The sequence below is a fragment of the Diadema antillarum genome, unplaced genomic scaffold, assembly GCF_040938485.1.
Source record: "Diadema antillarum isolate AM-2024a unplaced genomic scaffold, OU_Dant_1.0 seq00000576_RagTag, whole genome shotgun sequence".
Taxonomy (NCBI): domain Eukaryota; kingdom Metazoa; phylum Echinodermata; class Echinoidea; order Diadematoida; family Diadematidae; genus Diadema; species Diadema antillarum.
The window spans coordinates 474,428-495,291 of record NW_027271511.1 but is presented as its reverse complement, the minus strand read 5'-3'; the positions used below and the strand labels follow the sequence as shown (position 1 = coordinate 495,291).

The 20,864-nt window shown below is 38.3% G+C and overlaps 1 protein-coding gene across 1 annotated transcript; it reads right to left on the bottom strand.

Moving 5' to 3' along the window:
- Positions 1 to 430: 430 nt before the first annotated feature.
- Positions 431 to 20,661, bottom strand: LOC139735400 (dnaJ homolog subfamily C member 2-like). The gene is made up of 17 exons (XM_071646148.1): positions 20,593 to 20,661; positions 18,632 to 18,828; positions 16,891 to 16,966; positions 15,834 to 15,935; positions 14,822 to 14,966; positions 14,209 to 14,289; positions 12,845 to 13,002; positions 11,036 to 11,157; positions 9,622 to 9,690; positions 9,089 to 9,169; positions 8,381 to 8,466; positions 7,482 to 7,551; positions 6,707 to 6,891; positions 4,565 to 4,665; positions 3,953 to 4,060; positions 893 to 1,068; positions 431 to 499 (listed from the first exon to the last, which is right to left on the bottom strand). Exons 1-17 carry the CDS (start codon positions 20,657 to 20,659, stop codon positions 431 to 433), a joined length of 1,893 nt encoding a protein of 630 aa, XP_071502249.1. The 5' UTR covers positions 20,660 to 20,661.
- Between the last annotated feature and the right edge of the window lie 203 nt (positions 20,662 to 20,864).

The following is a 20,864-nucleotide window of genomic DNA, read 5'->3' as shown; positions in this document are numbered from 1 at the left end:
TTAAGCACTGTATTCTATAACAACAAACACAGGATTTCTTATTAGGGTTTTTTGCAGCTCCACCATGGCTATTAATGGAAAGAGGCAGGTCCAATCATAACATCCTCATGCAATTCATGCAATTTCTGCAGAGTTCAGAGTATGTTTTAAAAAAATGGTAAGAAGAATACATGTCAACTAGCCACTGGCATCACATGGTCATCTGCCACTCTATCCAGAGATGCAGACAGTTGCTATGGAAACAAAGGAGGTTGGCCTCACATCACTTGATGCTTCAGTCTCTCTTTCCTGACCAGAACACCTTCTGGACTTCAGGGAGTGGACTGAAATGGTCAGTTGTCATGGAAACAGTGAGAACATTGTAACCCACAGGGTCCTCATGGATGGTCTATGTCTCTTTGTATGAATGTTTTTCTGTCCGTTGCCATGGTCACGGTTTCTTTGCCTTTGCTACTGAGGCCTGCGCTGCCTTCTTAGCCTTCACCATCTCCACGAGTTCCTGCAATATGACAAAGAAAGAAACAAGTGTAGATTGGTAAGGGGAAATGGAAAATGAAATACAAACAAGACAATAGGTATAAAAGGGTAGGAAGAGAATTTCATGACATCCTTCTAGCACCTAGAGGTTTCTCAACCTTTACTGACTTAACACACTTTTGCATGGACTTAGACAAAATATTTGTGTATTTACGGAGAATAACTGCTGCAACAGGGTAATTCTGAAAGTGACTTGAACATAAGAAAAAAACAAACATACTGCACGCACCAAACGCGTGAACAAACACTGACATAGAGGTGGCCAACAGGTTGTTTCTGTGGGTGTCAAGAGAGGCAGCCCCTGGATGGTATAAGGTTCTACAGAATTAAAAATAAACCCCTCCCCTTTCCCCACCTTATATCTCTTCATGCATTCCTTCTTAGTTCTGGTGGGCACAGCACTGGCTATCTTGTCCCATCGATCGGTGCTAGCCGGGAATGTCTTCAGGGCCTGCTCCAGCCGCTTCTGTTCCTCCGTGGTCCAAGGTTTGGGTCCTTCTGAAGCGGCTGCAGCTGAAGCCCCTTCAGTACCTGCCAAAGGATTTTAACATATTGACAAAGAGTAAAGGGTTAAACGGGAGACAACTGTGACGCAGCATGCCACCAAGGGTAGACAGATGGTGTTTTAAATGATTTGAGTCTCTGAAACATGGTAAGGTTAAAGACATATCATCCCTTTTGCATGCAAATTTTTGAAAATTTGGTGAGAACACTTAGGTATTGAAGAAAACCCTATTTGGAAACCTCCTGTAAATTTTGAACTCAAGAGGGTCTTTATTTGTTGAGTTAAATTGACCGTTAAGATTCAAATAATTTTTTCGTACTAGGAAAAAATTACAAATCTAAACTACTAGTCTAGTTTTACAGACCTGTGTGACTCACTAATGAAGTTCATGTAAGTGGTGTGCTGTTATTTGCCATAGATAACAAAGTAAAAGAACCTAGTGAATTCTTCTTTCTGACAGCTTTAACATGCATATCTTTTGTTCGAAGTATAAGTATCATACCACAGGAGGATATGTAATAGTATATGCAGCTGTGCCTCATACACAGAATACATTACGGTGAGCATTGAACAACCTTCAAATATCACAGAAATGTTATAGCTTTACAATATTCTTGTCATTCTGGTGGAATACAGTATATCATGTTCTACGCTATTTGGGAAGGAATGCAAAAGGGATGGCCCATCTTTAACCCGTTGAGGATGGACTGATTTTGCTACAACATTTCCCATAGACACCTCCCCGAGTATACTCGGGACTCGTCCGCAACAGCTTAATACCAGTAAAACAAGGCAGGTGCCATATGTCTCGCCCATTCACATAAAAGAAATTGTACGCGAATGGGACATAACAGATACAAAAAAGAGATATAACAGATAAAAAGAGATATAAAAGGATAAAAATCTACGGCAAAAAAGAAACGTGCCATAAAAACTGAACATTGGGCCCTTAAAATTCGTTGACCCCTGCCTGTGACCTTTGACCTTGTGGTGACCATCCACTCCCCAAGGGACATCTACCATCCAAGTTTGGTCACAAACCTATGGATCAAAAGTTATGACCCATAATAGAAACGTGCCATAAAAACTTAACATTGGGCTCTAAAAGTTTGTTGACCCATGCTTGTGAACATTGACCTTGTGGTGACCATCCACTCACCGAGGGACATCTACCATCCAAGTTTAGTCACAAACGGACCTATGGATCAACAGTTATGACCCATAATAGAAACGCACCATAAAAACTTAACATTGGGCTCTAAAAGTTCGTTGACTCATGCTTGTGACCATTGACCTTGTGGTGACCATCCACTCCCCAAGGGACATCTACCATCCAAGTTTGGTCACAAACCTATGGATCAAAAGTTATGACCCATAATAGAAACGTGCCATAAAAACTTAACATTGGGCTCTAAAAGTTTGTTGACCCATGCTTGTGACCTTTGACCTTGTGGTGGTCATCCACTCCCCAAGGGACATCTACCATCCAAGTTTGGTCACAAACGGATCTATGGATCAAAAGTTATGACCCATAAGAGAAACGCGTCATAAAAACTTAACATTGGGCCCTAAAGTTCATTGACCCCTGCCTGTGACCTTTGACCTTGAGGTGACCTTCATATATTATAAAATGTGAAACTTTGTATGACCCCTCTTCCCTTGAAGTTTGATTGCAATTGAAGCCCAGAGTAAAGAGTTATTTAAGTTTTTGTAGCGTTACGGACAGACAGCGGACGAACAGACGCCGCAGGCGATCCCTTAGTCTCCCCTCACCTGCGGTGGGCTCGACAACAAGAGACCTGCAGGTCAAGCCCTTATCTGAGCAGTGCATGGCACTCCCTCTCAGGCAAAATAATTTTATTCAAAAAATCTTAAGATTTGGGGATTGCTGCAAGGGGCCAACAACCTCTTTATTTGAGGTATTTAGGCCCAACCCTAGGAGCCCCCTGGTGCACTACCATCATGTGTTCAAACTATAATCCTCTCCCACTATTGCTGACTCCTGCCAACTCTGGTTGAAAATCTAGCCATAGTTTTTGAGAGGAAGATGAAAATATCACAAAAATTTGAAAATTAGCTAATTTGTATTATTTAGACTCAACCCCAGGGGTCCCATTAGAGGCACCACCAAAATTTGTACAAACTATGACCCCCTCCCCCTTTGAGTAGTCCTTCCAAGTATGGTCAAAATCCAGCCACCTAATTCAAGAAGATGACAATGTAAAAACTTTTAAAAATTAGCAAATTTTGTGAAAAAAGTTTATGCATAATGCACCATAGATGCCACATTGAAAAAAAAAGTTGCAAATTGGAAATACAAACAAGAAAGCTCTGAGAGTGAAAGGATTCAAAAAACTTTTTATTCCCAGTCCCACAGAATGATTCATGCTAAGTGCGACTAGAATGAAATCATACACACTCATGGAGAAATTCAAAATATTAACTTTAGCCAGTGGGCCCATCGTTACTCGCTAGACCCCAAGTGCCAATCTGCTATCAGATTTTCTCACTACAGCCATTTAACAAGGACCAGTGCTGCAACACCTTTCAGCAAAGAACCCTATATCCCATTCCCCCTCCCAAAAACAAAACAAACAAACAAACAAACAAACAAACAAACAAAAAACTACTACAAGGATTTACAAATGAACAGTGTCATCGCAAAATGGGCTAAGCACCATTATTAAACATTTCACAGTAAGTCCATCAGATAGAGCAAAATTAAACCTTTCCAGTGATACCCCACTTGTAACTTATCAAGGAATATTCTTGAAGTTATGATGCAAAATATCTTGTATTTTCTTATTATTTTCTCTTTTTTAAGCAGCTTTTATCACAAATATCTAAATCTAACAGGAATGGAGTTAGCATGTTTTGCAATAAACACTTCAAATGACCTGCTTTACTCACCATCAAACTTTTCTGAAGGGGAGGCATCATCACTTTTCTTGAGTTTGCCTGTATTCTGCTGAAACTTCTCAAAGGCCTTCTCATTGGCTGCCTGCTTCATGGATGAATCTATCACACAGATGAGAGATGAATGGCAGTAACAATACAACACATGGCACAACACTATGATACATTGTACAAACCAACAAAGGAAACAAATCAATGTGCTAGTATAGAAAGTGACTGCTTCGAGGGGACAGTTAAATCTATTTGCCCTCCATGATTTCTCAGCAGTGCTATGCCCCAAGATGACGTAGAGAAAAAAGAAAATCTAGCCCTAACAAAGATTTACTTCTGAAAAAAAAAAAATTGATGAATGTTTTTTTACAAGAAAGGTGAAGGAAAAATAGCATCAAAGCACCTCTGTTACACTCCTGGGATATTACTATGGTTAAAGGTAAAACGGCTAGCATGTGATTCAGAGTTCTAAGTCCGCGAGCATCTGATTGTTGTAAAATATTTACTCTTCTAGATCTTTACGGCATGGAATCAAGCATGGTTTTATAAATTGTGTATAGCTTAAGAGAAAATTGTTCTTTCTCTACATTACTATTTGAATGCCTATTCACTTACCAAGTCTTTGTAAGTTCTTTGTTTTACTGATGATATCTTTGGCCACCCTCTTGATCCCAGATGCCGAGTGACTGTTGATGTAATTTGCCATCACCTCATACCTATGCAAGTAGAATCACCAGAAATTATTACACACCTTCATGAACAGTTAGAGATCACCAAAAAACAAATCAGATCTCTGCCTGGAAAATGTATGGACAAGATTTTTATTAAGATATATTAAGATTTTAATTTCATAGAAAAACCTCTACTCTTGTTCTTTGAACCTGCTCAATCATCTTTACAGGTTATGTATAATGGAAACAGCAAACTCAGAAATCAGAAAAGTCCTAAATCTCAAATATTTAATGACCTCACCTGCAGTAATTCTTAATAAGATTAAATGTCGCAAAGTACAGGTGATGCCCATTATAACAAGTCCTCAGAACTGGCAGTTTTCTTTCATTATATCAAAATTTCATTAGAGCCAAATGATAAAGAATAATAAAGATATATGGATAAAATAATTTTGGGGTGTGAATTTATACTTTGTTGTAGTAACGAGAGTTCATAATAACCATAACCGTTATAACAGGAGCACACTGCACATATCTACTGTTTCCCTGTCAAGTTTTGCTGTTCAAATGATAAACATTTCCTAAAAAGATGACGAGGAATCAATTTTCAAACTACACTGCCTCCTGTAACTTCAGACTTCTCAACACTCTAATCCTATGTTTTACACTACTCCATCATTGTACTTGCCTAGTCCCCCATCTATCCGCTGTGAATGTTTACAAAAGAAACAAACAATCCGTCCTACCACACAGTGCTTTATCCCCTTCCCTCTCATTTCAGTCAAGAAATAAAAAAAGTTTAGCGTCTTCTCAATTTTGTCACTTCACTCACTACGTCATGCAAACACACCCTACCAGGCCAGTGTCCAGAAATAGACTTTGTTTAAAAAGTCATTTCTCTTTTTGACAGTCCTCAGTCCCCCTCCCCCACCCCCATCTCACCCCCACCCCTATCCTTCTCTGATATTCACATCAGGCTCAATGTGGAAAACTTCTGAATGAGACACCAAGTAACTCTCAAATCTGGGGGAATTTCTGAAGCATTTTGGTCAGATATTTATCTGACAAACTGTTGCAAGCTACTGAAATTCTTGCATCTGATTGGCTGAGAGCAAATTTGTCCAACAACTTTGTCGGACAAAATGCTTCATGAAATGCCTCCCTGAGTGATGTTAACCTACTTTCTGCAAACGGTGAACATCACATTCAAGGCAAGGTACAGTATTAGTCGAGCATGATTCAAAATAATTTCTCAGCCATCTCTGCTCACACACTTCTCTGCTTTGTGACAAATTGATTATTACATACCAACTGACATATCATTTATGTTCATGAATTTTACTCTTTTTTTTTCAAAATTGGTCTATGGATCTATGTGACTAATATTTTTTACATTAACTGCTTGGACGCAATTACCATCTGTCCAGCTTTTATAGAATGATTTGCTTCCTAACACTGTATCTGAGCCTGAATCATGTCATCACAGAAGTTTTCTATGCAAATCCATGAAATAGCAGAAGCAGATAAAGTGTGATAATCTGGTGTTTTGGTATAGAACAAAGCTTGGAGATTCATCCATACAATACTCCCTCTTTGTTAAAAAAAAACAAACAATAACTCATACTGCATTGTCTAAATCTGATGAATAACAAACAAATGCTTTTATTGAGGTTATACTGTAATAATTAGGCATAACCTTTAAGCTCTGTATGGGTGGCCTCTTCAGGCAATGACAAGTCTTTATAAAGCATCTATCAAATGGAACATCTCCACAAGTAATGGTACCAGAATGTCAAAGATGTAGCCCACATCCTGCATCAGGGTAAACCAATAAGCATGACTTTCAATTTACTCTTTATTGCTTAATAAATGATGAAGGATGAGTGTTTTGTTTAATTTTTTGAATAAATTGGTATCAATTATCATTAATGTCTGATGTCTCAGAAATCTATCAAAAAGTCACATGACCTCGGCTCATCAGTTAATGTCTGATGTCTCAGAAATCTATCAAAAAGTCACATGACCTCGGCTCATCAGTTTCTTTCAACTGTACAAACAGAGAATAATAATGAAAACGAAACCTTACCTGGAACCAGTACCAGGAGGGAACAAGTTTGCAGCCTTAATGAGAAGCTGAACATCCTCATCACTCCAAGTCTTGTCTGTCCTAGAGCCGCCACTGTCTCCACCCTTGGAGCTAGACAGGAGCTCCTGCTGCTTACGGAGCTCCTCCTGGTGCTCTCGCTCCATCTCTGCCGTTACCTTGGCAACCTGTATGGGAAGATGCGGGCATCGAATCACAAGTTACTGCAGCGTTAATTCTTCGATTCATAAAGATAAGGGCATTAATGACATAGGGTTACTGAAACCTTAACGCCCTTATATTTCTCAACCCATAAATTGTAGTGTTACGAGAGACTTACAATGATCAAACAAGAACTCGTACATACCTCACACTATGACTGCATGATACATACCAGATATATACATAATACCTGATAGCTACAAGTGCAACATAATGTGTTCTATCAATTTCATTCCTGTGCTGAGATTTCACCTGTCATAGTCATTTTTACAAGCAAACTGCCACAAAAATAATAATAATGGGCTAGCCAAGGCCAAGTAGGGCTAGCGGTTTTCATGGGTCAACAACCCTCTCAAGCCAGCATCAGTGTTGTGCGTTTTTTTTTTTCTGCACATCATATAAAATTTGAAATGACACAGTTTCAACTGTTTGAGCCAGATAATATCTAACTTAAATAGACCAAATGGACGAACAGTAAAAAAAAAAAAAAAATACATAAAAGTTAATTGTCCAGATAATATGATCTTCATATTCTAAGGTTTTCACTTAAGCTTACCTCATCAAGGAATATGGTTTTGGACTGTGATTCATCAGCTTTGCTGAAGTTTTCATTTAGCTCTTGTAATCTGCAAAATCAAAATTGATATGAACTCAGTTTATCTCAAAAAGGCAGTCATAATCTATCAATAAAATAATGCTAATCATGACACAGAGAGACAAAGATACTTCATGAAATCTGCAGAACTAGGGGGAATATCTGGTAAATAAGAACATGCACATCTATGCTCCTGGCATGCACAAATAATAACAATATTTCATAACTGACACAAAAAACTTTAATGCAAGACATATGTATCATAAAGGCCTAAAGCAGGGCTGCCAATATTGTAATGCATACATTATATTCACAAGATTCCAAAATGCAAATTTAAGCAGATAAGATATTAATGTGCACATTATGTCGTATGTGCTGTATTTCTTATAGATGCATAATTACTGCTGCCTTTCTATGGGGGAACGTATATCCTTTATGCCTGTGTGTTATCATAAACATTTATTTGCATTTTCATATCATTCTAACACTGCACATTGTTATGTTATGAACAAAGAAAGATGAAAAGATATTGCATATTCATTTCACTTTATTCAATTACAATTGTTGGTATTTTTTTTTACACTAAAAGCAGACAACATAGATGGGAATAAACACAAAATATGAAAACATATTGACAATAGAACTGCCTTCCTTGAAGTCCAGATTTAAGTGTGCTCTCATTGAATATGGCATCTAGTTTACTCTCAATCTTCACAAGTTATTATACAGACAACAACTAACCAGTGGTAATGATGGCCTGATTGAATTAAATTTGCAGTTGCAAAAAGGCGGCTTCACTCAGTCCTTGTCAACTTATTTTCTACATAAAAACCTCATTAAAGTCCGACAGCAATGCTTACCTCACTAGAGATAACTTTTCACATAACTTTTCCATGTCCTCCATAGCTCTTACTATGCCATCCTCATCAGTGAAATAGCCATATTTCTGCAGTTCCAGACCAACACAAAAAAAAAACACAAAAACACACAAAAAAATAATGCCTCTTCTTGGTGACACTTTGTGGTGGAGGCATAATGACATTGCTCAACAAATGATACCTTAAAAAAAAAAGGCAGTATGCAAAAGGTAAATATCACAGAGATAACATTTAGATACAATCCAATTTGGCTGAAATATTTGTACATTGTATGTGACTTATTCACCATCTAACACCAATGTGATTAACCCACAAAAAATGACAATATTCATTTGACATTTTCCTTTATTCTACTGCATTATGAGAGGGTCTAAAAAGGTAAGGAATTCTGGAAACATTTTGGTTTCAGGACAATGAGAAAACATTGGATTGAGGGTTTTAACTTGCAACAAAGCAAACAGCTGACAGAGAAGGTTGGTTTGACCTCATTCCTGTCACACCAGGATGAGTACCACCTAAATTGATGGTCACGACAACGGCAATTTTTCAAGACATAGATTAGATAATTCTGCATGGTAAATGTATTTTTCATATCAAAACTATGGACTTGCACGATGCACATGTTCATATGATGAGTGACTACGACTCAACTGAAACTAAAGACTAACTAAAGACTACTGGGTGACTTACCTTACAGGTTTCTCTAAGAGCTTTCCTCTCCTTTCGCATCGCCTTTTTCAGCGCCTCCTTCTCCTTCTTGGCAGCTTGAGCCTGTCACATGAATGTAACATCCAATAAACATCATGGGTAAATTAAATGTCACGTATATTTATGTGAATCCACTCGAAGAGACATAATACAAAGATTTTGCTCTTTAATCTTGTAAAAGGAGTAAGAAGAGATAGCACACAACTGCACTCATGAAGGTAATGTTATGGGAAAAAAGAGGGAGAAAAGTTGTCTTTATAGTCAAATCTTTCAATAATTGAATAACTTTAACTATACCAAGAAATTTGCCTTACCATCACAGTACAGAATTCTTAATTTCAGGTTTATTTTTCAGTTTTTAAGTGTTGCATACTTTTTGATGGTCTTTACCATCCCACACTGTAAGGAAACTTACATTTCTGGTAAAACATATTTTGTAGAGTTTCTCCTGCAGTTACTGCTTTTTTGTCATTGAAATTCCTTTTAAAATCAGTAAGAAACTGGCCACAGCTGACCTTTGCCCTGGCTTCCTCTTCCTCCTTCTCTTTGGCGAGTCTCTCAGCTTCCAAGGTGGCCTGCTTCTCCTGTGGATGCAGAAACAATTTCTCATTTATTCCACAGTCAAATGCTGCAAAAGTGGAAAATTTCTTGCAGGTCATTTTCTGCGCTTGGCCAGGGTAAGATGAAGTTTGCATGTTTTTGATTTCTCAGTTGGTTGCGACAGCTGAGCTGGCACTTCAAACAGCTAATGGCTGCCCTGACGGTTAAGAGCTTTGGCAGCACATACTGCGGTAAAAGGTTAGGTGGTCAGCATTATGACAGCAAATTCACTCACGCTACAGGACTAGCGAATGTGAACAAAACTAGAAATAACAGAACAGGTATACCCCTACAATACACCTACTTTGACATTAAAGATATAAAATAATACTACATATAACAAGCAAAAGTTTACAGGCTTTCATTTTTGTGCCAGTTTCATGCTGCATGAAATGCATGAAAATTTCCACTTAAGTGCAGTACATACTTTTGCAGATTAAAAGGGACTTGGTCACTGAGAGTATCTGATTTGTCTCTCACTGGGATTCTCTCAATGCGCAGTGGGCAGAGAAATTCAACAAATGGTACACTTGTGATCAACAAAAACAATATACAGTCTCTCCTTTATCACAAGACCAGTGACATGGTCATTTAGCTACTGCCAGGAAGAGTTGATAATATTCCTGTCCGTATGGAATGAGTTGATTGAACTTTCACAATGGTAAAGCCATTATGATGCATTGATGTCAGCATTTGTTAGTTCCTTCCTAGAAGTCAGCATGAAGTATTATCAACACATTGAAATAATGCACTATAATGACATGATTAAAATCCAGATTAATCACAAACACGCACTGTTTCTACATGGTCACACAACTACCATAAGGACATTCTCAGATCAATAAAATTATAGTGATTATGACTGGCATCTTTTTTGTTCCCTCATATGGATTCATTCTCATATATCAATGATTTTATTTCATTTTTGGTTGTATTCTCATTGACCGATTGTGTCATAAAATCTGAAATATCTAATGATTCTTTACTTTCATTCAAAAAGAAGAGATGATCCGTTGTAATAAAAGAAAAAGATTTATGACGGGCTACAAACCTCTGGAGATCAAAAACCATTTGGATGTGGATTGAAAAGCATATTTTGAAAACAGGAAGTATACCTTGATAAAATTTTTTTGAAAACTGGATATATTAAACATCCCACAGCAAATTTCAAGGGAAAAAAGACACACTTGTTAAAAAAACATACATACACATATTTTTCAATATTTGATGAAGTTTAAGCATGCAAAATAGAAATTATGATAAAGACACACAAGGTGAGTTTCTGTATGATGGTATAAAGAAAAAAAAAAATATGAGGGTGACAGTCACCTTTTCTCTCTCCATGGCTGCTGCCCTCGCTGCATCCTGTTTAGCTTTCTTCTCTTTAGCCTTCCTCTCCTTTTCCTCTTCTTTGAATCGTTTGATGCGTGGATCACACATGTACGCATTGTCTAGGTTGAAAAATGGAAGCGTGACATACGATGTAATACGCTTCAGAAGCAAAGTTACTTACTGTATACGCTATAATTTTCGCATACATAAATTTTCGCGAATTGCCGCTGTCACACATTTTCGCGAGTGGTTAAATTCGCGATTGGGGGACTAGAGAAAATATGAAGTGGCAAAGAAAGTGTGAATTTTCAACTTACTAGCAAATAAGAATGATACTAGTTATACACTACATGAAAAAAATTTACCAAACTCTGCGAATTAGTAAGTTGGAATTCAACATTTTTGAAGTGGTTAAGTAGATTCCTGACAAGTGGTCCCCTTGCGATAATGGATTGGCTCTCTACAGTATTCGTAAGTAGACGTGGACGTGCTATATGTACATAAACAAGCGTAGCCAGTATGGTCTGTTCGGTAAGCCGTGACATGGTATACTAGTACTGAAATGTTCGTATCATCAAGGCAAGGGATTCATTTTAGAAGGTAATATTTTCGCGTGTTGTTAATTTCGCGAATAGCTCCCGACTCGCGAAATTCGCGAAAATAAAACCGCCGCGAAATATATAGCGTATACAGTACAACATATGAAGTACACATCATGGAAGTCGGAAGTCCAGTGAATAATTATTCCCAGTTTCCAATGGGCCGATAAAAGACAATAATTACGTTGCAAAGTTGATATCTGCCTATAAGTATTCCTTCAGCTGTCCCTCTCCCTTCATTATACATCCCTCTGTCCTGTCTATGTACTTGACAACTGTAAACGTGGAAACATTCACGCGAATAATTTCTTGGACTCTATTGAGCAAGATGAATTTTGTGTGTTTTTTATTCTACAGGATGAAAACAGCATCTACATGTAACAAGGAGAATATTTGCATGCTTCTATTTTCCTACTAGTTTCATGTCACATGAAATGCACAAAAAATTCCACATCGTGAAAATCTCCACTTTTACAGGAACCTTTGACAACAAATTTGATATCTGCCTATACATATTCCTCTAGCTGTCCCTCTCAGTTCAATCCACTTCCCTCTGTCTGCCTACCTGACTTCTATAAAAGTGGAAACATTCGCATAATTTTTCGCACTCTGTCAGGTAAGATGAATTTCATGTGTCTTTTTTATTCTGCGGGATCAAAATATAGAACAGCATTACTGTAACAAAGAAAATATTCACATGCTTTTAGTTTTGCACTATTTTCATGTCGCATCACAAAAATTTCCACATCATGAAAATCTCCTCTTTTACAGAAACCTCTGACAACTCCTAAGCATGTATTAAATGGCAGTGACTGTTGGCGAATACTTCATGTTAAAATGGTGCAATTAATGTGATGCCATAAATGTGGCATATTTTACCAGGTAGAAATGCGGGGCCCAACTGAAACCTAATGACATGCACATGTTTTGAGACAGATCAAGTTATGAACAACTGTACCCTCATCCATACAGTCTGAATCATAAACACAGAAAGTCAATAGAAATTAGTCGAGCACGAACATTCAATCACACAAACGTTTAGACTTAAACAATCCTCCTGCAATTTGTTTCTGTATATCATATTAGTAAATTCTAACTGCATTTATAAATATAACTTTCACTAGGGTGGAATTTCATTCAAATCTATGCTATCCACATCTTGCCAGTGTACGAAGTGTTTAAATTCTTGGTGGCAGGGCAAACTCACCGACAAGCTGTCTGAGTCTGGTCACTTCTTCCTTCTTCCTCTGTTGCCTAGCAGCACGGTTCTGCTTATCAATCCATCGTCTCTCCTCCCGACACTCTCCCTTCTCCTTCTCCTCCTCGTCCAGATAGGAGAACTCACGCCAAGACTGAAAGTCATACCTTGGACAGATATGAACAGAGCAGGACATTACAAAAGATACAATTTATCTTCAACTAGCCTGAATAAGCAGAGTTTCTTGATAAACATACAGATGTAACTTTTTCGCTTCTAAACAGAATTATTTAATAAACTATTAAGTTTTTTGCTTGATGAAAGGAGTATGGCGATTAACATAATAGGCGCTTGGGAAAGGGCTCCGTATCATAAGTCTTTGTGTGCCATGTTCGCACGCCCAATTCAATTGACTGCTTGCCAACTTTGCATATTTTTCTCTAACAAACAACCATGAACAAATCGATCAATATATTCACAATATGCCATGGTGCAGTGAAAGCATCATACCCATAGCTTTGTCATGAAATTTACATCACAGCAAGGCCTGCAATTTTGTCTACAACTTTGCTGTAAAGCATTTCTGACATAAACACTTCCATAAATGTACATGGCTTTGAAAAGGAGGACGTTTTCCCATTGTGATCATGTGTTGCAGTCTCAGAATAATGTGGCCACCAGGGGGTTTACACCATGGTTCACAAAGACTAACAAGGCAAGTGCCCATTCGTGTCTCTTGCCTTCTTGCAAGTTCTACTTGCCCTGGGCCAGCCAACAAGTGGGTTTGAAGCATCTTGTGGGCGATTTCATGATTGAGGCAATGCACAGACCAACCCATACTAAACTGCATCAAAGAAAGGTGAGGTTTCCTTTTCTGAGTAATCTATTATGCCATACAATCTATAGATTACTGATATCTCCAAGAAGTGTTGACACAGTCAAGCCTGAGAGATAGAAAAATATTCTCATAGCTGGAGGACTCTTTCTTGCTCTGTATCACATATTGGACATCATCAGAAGACAACACCTACTCAAGTCCTGCTCAAAAGCGTACACACATGATTTCTTTTGTCATGGCTACTACTAAAACACTGATCAATTCAGTGCTTATTTACATCAATGTAGGGCAATTTGTCAATCTGTTGCAATAAAAACATCTCAACTGAAGAATTTCATGAATTTGAAAAACTGCAATTAACTGATCAAGTGATTATTACAGCTGATCACTACAGATCAAAATTGCTTCTAGCTCTCACACACACATACACACACTTCCTCATTCTTTTGAACAATCAGTTTGTATTTTACACTACTTTGCTAGATTGTGCAGGGACTCCAGAGGTGACCAAAACCCTTAGATAAAACATACTCACCAAAAGTTGTAGAAGTTGTTGACTTCCTTGAAAGTAGCTTTGTCATCACCGAGGCTGGGTACATGCTTTTTGATTGACCATCTACACAGGGGAGAGTATGTTTGATCAGAAATATCACAGGCCCACTGAGAATATACTACTTCATATAACTCCCTACATGTGACAAAAACTATGAAATAGATAACTGCTGACTAAATACAGGCAAACTGAGGCAGAAGGAGAAACAGCATAGAGTAGAAGACACAAGAAACAAACATTTTGTTCTTGAAAGACAGGAGTAGAAATTATTTTCCTTAGGTACTGTAATGAAAAACAAAACAAAACAAAACAAAGACCCAAGGCATGGCCCCAAGGCATGACACAAAACAAAGCCAGTCTCCACATAAAGGCACTTAAATGTAATGATATAAACTGCATAACCAATCACCTCTATTTGCTACCCCCCCCCCCAAAAAAAAACAACAACAACCCAAAACAACAACAACAAAACACCTACACAAACAAACAAACAAACAAACAAACAAATAAACAAAAACACAACATCAAGAGCTGAAAATCATTAAATTATGCATCTAATACCTCAAGGTACCACTTTCTTTTCTTCCAATTTTACCTAGCATTCCTGTCAAAGACGGGTGAGAAGACTTGGAAGAAGTTGTCCTTTGACTGCTGGCTCATTTGAGGCACGTCGTTATCGAATTCCGGGTCTACGCTGTCGTATGCACGCTTTTTCACTGGATTTCCAAGAATCTCATATGCTGTGGGAAAAGAAGAGGAAAGCAGCATTAAAGGGATCGTATAGTTTTGGTTGAAACCTAATTTCGGGTTTCTAACATTTTTTGATGAGATAATGAGAAACCTCTTTTGAAATATGAAAGAGCATGTAATTCTATGAGGATTTCAACATTTATTTGATGAAAATTGGTTTTGAAATGGCTGAGATATCCAAAAAAGAGCGATTCTAATAAAGTGTGGGACCCACACTTTATTACGATCGCTTTGTTTTACTTTGTTTTTGGATGTTTCAGTCATTCCAAACCCGATTTTCATCAAATAAACTTTGAATTCCTCTTAAAATGGTATGCTCTATACTATATCATAAGTGTTTTCTTGGTATCTCGCAAAAAGTTAAAAGCCCAATTCTCATCTCCACCAATACTGTACTATCCCTTTAAATGAGCAACTGGAAAACATCTAGGGGCCACAAATGAGATGCAACAAAGTTTCATGATCAAACAGACCAGAGGTCTTTCCTGGATACTTCTTGATACTATGAGATGGAATATGGGAAAATCACATTCGTATGACCAGGAAAAAGATTACAACTTCAACCACCTTCACAAAGTAACTTATCAACAATAACCACTGACAAAGATAAAATTCTACTGCTACTACTACTACTATTACTACTACTAATAATGATGTCAATAACAATTGTAGTATGCTCAATATTGCGACTCATTCACAATATTAACTTATCTCACATCTCAAACTTTGCTCCCAAATAAAACAATGTTTCTTCTCACCGACTGTCTGCAAACTTCACACATATGTGTGCTCCCTTCAAACACTATCATAGCTGTATTGAAAGACAAAGTGGATTGTAACATTCAAAGTTTGCTGACCTTTAGTGATGCATGAGAAGTAGTCATCATCCCCAGCCTGTCTCACTTTGGTCCCTCGGTCTTCTCTCTTGTCAGGGTGATGCTTCAGCACCTTACGCTTGTCTGAAACATACATCAAATAAGTGGGTGAGTGAATGAATGAATAAATAAATTAATGAACGAATGAATGAGTGAATAAATGAATGAATGAGTGAATGAATAAATGAATGAATGAATGAATAAGTGAATAAATGAATAAATAAATGAATGAGTGGATGAATGAGTGAATGTGTGAATGAATGAATTAATGAACAAATGAATGAGTGAATAGGTGAATGAATGAGTAAATGAATGAATGAATGAATGAATGAGTGAATAAATGAATAAATAAATGAATGAATGAATGAATGAATGAATGTGTGAATGAATGAATGAATGAATGAATGAATGAATGAATGAATGAATGAATGAATGAATGTGTGAATGAATGAATTAATGAACAAATGAATGAGTGAATAGGTGAATGAATGAGTGAATGAAAGAATAAATTAATCAATGAATGAATGAGTGGATGAATGAATGATGAATGAGTGAATGAATGAATGCATGAATCAATCATATACAGTTGTACATTACATACTGTAAAAGTGGAAATTTTCGCGGTGTTGAAATTTTCGCGCATTTTGCGCAACCAGAAACTAGCGCGAAAATAAAAGCACGCAAATATTTTTGCTTGCCATATGATGCTGTGTGGGATGTCTTGATTCCGCGGAATTAAAAACACACGAAACTCTTCTCACTCAGCCAAGCGCGAAAAATTAGTCGCGCGAAAATATCCACTTTTACAGTACCCATCAGAGTAGTGTAAAGCCTCTGAATATACAATGTGGTAGTACAAACTCTGTGGTAATAAATACTGTAATCGATTTTCCCCTGAGAATCATGTTACTGTATTAACCCATCACCTGTTTAATGCAATGGACTGGGTGGAAAGTAATGCAGAACAAAACAAAAAAAAACAAACAAACCACAAACATACAAATACAGAACCAACAGCACAAAAAGAAAAGATTCTTACGAGCTTTCTTGATTTCATGCTGGGTAGCTTTGTAACGCAGCTTGGAGAGACCCAGCACTGCATAGTGGTCTTGATTCTGAGAAGAAAAGACAGTTAATACACATTAAAGTGACTCACTTAGCATCTTGCCAAATCCATTTCAGGGCTTCAAAATAGTTCCAAAATATGAGTTACAGACAAAAAATTACCTCCATGGAAGTCTTCATCAGTATAATCAATATTAAGTACTTTAAAACACACAAAATGTGACCCATAGTTTTATTGAGTTTGAAGGGTATGTTACAGTCGATTAGAAAATTTGGAGGCATGGTAAAGAGCAACACCACACAGCAGATCAACTACAGCTATGGTGTATACACATTTACACACACATTTAGCAATATAAATTTGGGCACTATATATGATATGACTTGAAACATGAAACGGCTTCAGCGTGGAGGTGAGAATGGGATTCAAAGTACATTCAAACTTGATTGTGACTGCGGTTAGCTGCCTCCGTGAATGCTGCCAACTTTTGTTTGTCAATGTGTGCGTTTCTATACTGTTTTTTTTTAATGTAATTTTCTTTACTTTTGTGACTTTTGGCCAATTCTAAAATGACATGTATAACAACGACATCATGTAAAGCTCTTCAATCAAAATTGTGTGGTATGAATTATATTTCGAATTAACTAGAAAACATTGGCTAATATTATGCTCGTCATGACCAAACAAAACACTTTTAAAGGCACTCAGTCGTGGCGAGTGGTTTGTGCGGCACGGAGACGAACGCAACACGCTGCCTCCCCCATTCTGTATCAAATGTAGTGACCCCGAATGAGAATAGCGCTGGCTCAATGGGTCAGCGAACAAAACGCGTAGGCTACAAGAGTGCTCTCTGTGCTAATCTCCTTACCCAAAATGGCTGTCCAAGCGAGCCACGTGAGCTTCCGAATGGACGCACACACTTAGTGCGCATGCGCATGAAGAGAGGTCAAAAGAGCCACGCGTCTTCTGGCCTCTCTCCTCCAATCACCGCAGCTCACGGTGACAATATTTGTGTATGATGCGTACACACACATGCACACACACACACACACACACATCTTCTAGCCTCTCTCCTCCAATCACCGCAGCTCGCGGTGACAATGTTTGTGTATGATGCGTACACACACATGCACACACACACACGTGTCTCAGTGGCAGCATTGTCCCACACGTTTATGGATATAGCACTGAGTCTGGCATTGCGCAATTGCATGCACAAACTTCGGTCGTTCGGAGTTTACGTACCATTAGGGATGGCGATCGGCTGCCTTTAAATATTCACTTCAGTGATATCTATTCATACTGTCATTTTGGTCTCTTTTTACTACTACAGCATGAACAACCTTTTAAGATCCAATACAATCAGGAGACATATACCCGTAAATGGTATAATGGTCATTCAATTTTAAAACTTTTAACTTAAGCCCTCTTTGCTTTATCAACATGACAAATTTTCTTCCATCACTAGTGCTATCTCCCAGACATCTTAGGATAAGTTATTATTTCATCATAGATATGAAGTGAATGGTGTAAACCAAGTATGCTCACAATTGCATGGTCATTTAGAGTTTGTGATACATCGGCAAATTCTTATCAATACAAAAGCTGCTGTGTGAGGAAGGGCAACGGTGTTAATGCTGTTTTTTTTTTTTTTTAAATTCAGTGACTAGCTGTTAAGGAAAGCACATATGGGATGTTTACTGCATAGGCTTACTTTCCACTCCTTTGGGTCAAGGGTCAAGAGCATGGCATCATCCTCGTCTTCATCCAGAAGGTCCTCCTCCCCCGATGACTCGTCATCGTCATCACTAGGCAGCGAGTCGGTGAAGGATGTTGAGAGGTGGTTTCGCTGTCGGTGAAGTCTGGCCTCAAACCACCGTCCCACTGGCTCCAGCTGCACTGAAGTAGGAGCTATGATATCACATGATGAAAAATTTGGTGCGGATCACTATTTTACATTCTGCAGGCTTCAATTCTACATTAATGGCTACAAAACATTGCTATGGTATCTTGGCTGATATTAGTTATATTCTCCCTCTTATATCAAAAGTCAGTACATTTTCAATCAATTCAAAACAAATTCACAATTAAAAAATGACACAGAACAGATATGTTTGTTTGTTTTGTTTGTTTGTTCATTTTCCATCTGAGAAGATGGCTGGATAGCCCATATTCAGCTACGTTAAGCTGGTCTTGCATGGGGTCCAGTTGGATTTGAGGTGGGACCACTTCACCGGGTTAAACACCCTGCTCTTTACGATGAATGAATGAAGCGGGATCTTTTACGTGCATGAGTTGTTACTCTCTCATACACGGGACCTCCATTTTATGTCCTATCCGAGGGACAGAGTGTTTTGCCTCTTGCTAGAGGGGACGGTATGCTTACACACAACATTGCTCAGTCCAGACTCGGGTTCGAACCCGGGTCGCGTGATTGTGAGGCAGACGCGCTACCGACTGAGCCAACTCACTGTATTCTACCCTCATTTCAGTATGTTTTCTGTTTTTTAGCATCGCGGTCTCAATCTTTGCACAATATTATTAACTACATAGTTCTCTGCAACATGACTGTGTTGTATCGTAGGCATTGAGTTTCAAACATTTTTCTCAGAAATATCTTATGCATTAATATAACAATAATCATATATTTTTTAGATAATTGTTAATTTCAAGGCATGACATTAACACATGGACAGACAAATCTGTCAGTCCGGAGGAATCTTTTATCATTCTTTTACTTTTACCACTCTCCTGTATAGGAGGGGATTCCATGAAGCCAGACGTGGTCTCTGTGGAACATATCTACATGTACAAGAAGAAGAAGATACAGACTGATCTTTCAGTCAATTCAAATAAAATAGAACATAACTTCATCAAGGCATGACACTACACATAAATTGCAATGTAGAGAACTCGAGACGTAAAAATCCTTTTCGAGTCCCTCACCACAGAAGTCATATGAACCCGACAAACACAAAACAATGAATTATCTTATTTTGATCATCTTCTGAGCAACCTTAAAAACTTCACACTTGTTAATTCAGTCATTCACGGACGTCACATTATTGATGATGTGATGGAACGTGTTTCAAACTCAAACGTGTAGACCCCTGCCTAACTGCGACAGCCGCCACACGCAGTGTGGCGGCTGCGCCGTGCTCCCATTTCAGATCTTCATGTTGAACAAACGGGTGCCTTTGCGGCGCTATATATAGTATATTTCCTTAAATTTTCAACAGAAACTACTAGGAATACTTACATGGGTCGATGAAACCTAAATGACTATCATCGGCGACTGTTTGAGGCATTTCATTGCTTGTGATGCACAAAATGATGTCTTATAAGCAGCTCACCGATGTTCACAGAATTCACAATCACTCGCACAAGCACACAGAATAGGGGAGCTCTCACATTAGCGAAACTGGGGGGAAGCCGCCAGGACCGCGCCTGGCGGCGCGGTCTCCGGGGCTAACCCCTGCCCTGGTCTATACTAATCTAGACTTTCTACTGCTGTGTCTAAAGTACACTACAAATAAATGCAACTATGACTTCAATGTTGGGTTAATTCAACATTCAATAATCTGATAATCGCCTCTTCGATACTGCAAAGTTAACATTATGAACCGATAGGCGATAGTGCATTTGTACGAGCTAGGCTGTAGTAGGGTTAATCACCTGTCAGGCTGCCGATGACCTCTGTTTCATCTTCTGCTACAGCGGGTGGGAGCAAAAGAAGCACCATTGTCTTTTATGCCAATGGGTCTCACGATCCACGACTGTGTGTACAGGTTTGAAATTAGGATGAAAAAGAGGATAATAGCACACGTATTTCGAGTGTTGCAGAAAATTTCTCCGGAGTTGAACTGAGCACCCGGTGTGTGGTGTTGCCACCAACGTATAACCAAAGATCCTAACTAGTAGGATCTTTGGATATAGGGTGTGAAAAT

Coding starts and splice junctions, on each gene's coding strand:
- LOC139735400 (XM_071646148.1), bottom strand. CDS start 20,659: ATGGTGCTTCTTTTGCTCCCACCCGCTGTAGCAGAAGATGAAACAGAG. Junction 18,829..20,592: donor GGTCATCGGCAGCCTGACAG/GTGATTAACCCT, acceptor GTGATATCATAG/CTCCTACTTCAGTGCAGCTG. Junction 9,691..11,035: donor CAGCCATGGAGAGAGAAAAG/GTGACTGTCACC, acceptor CTGCATCCACAG/GAGAAGCAGGCCACCTTGGA.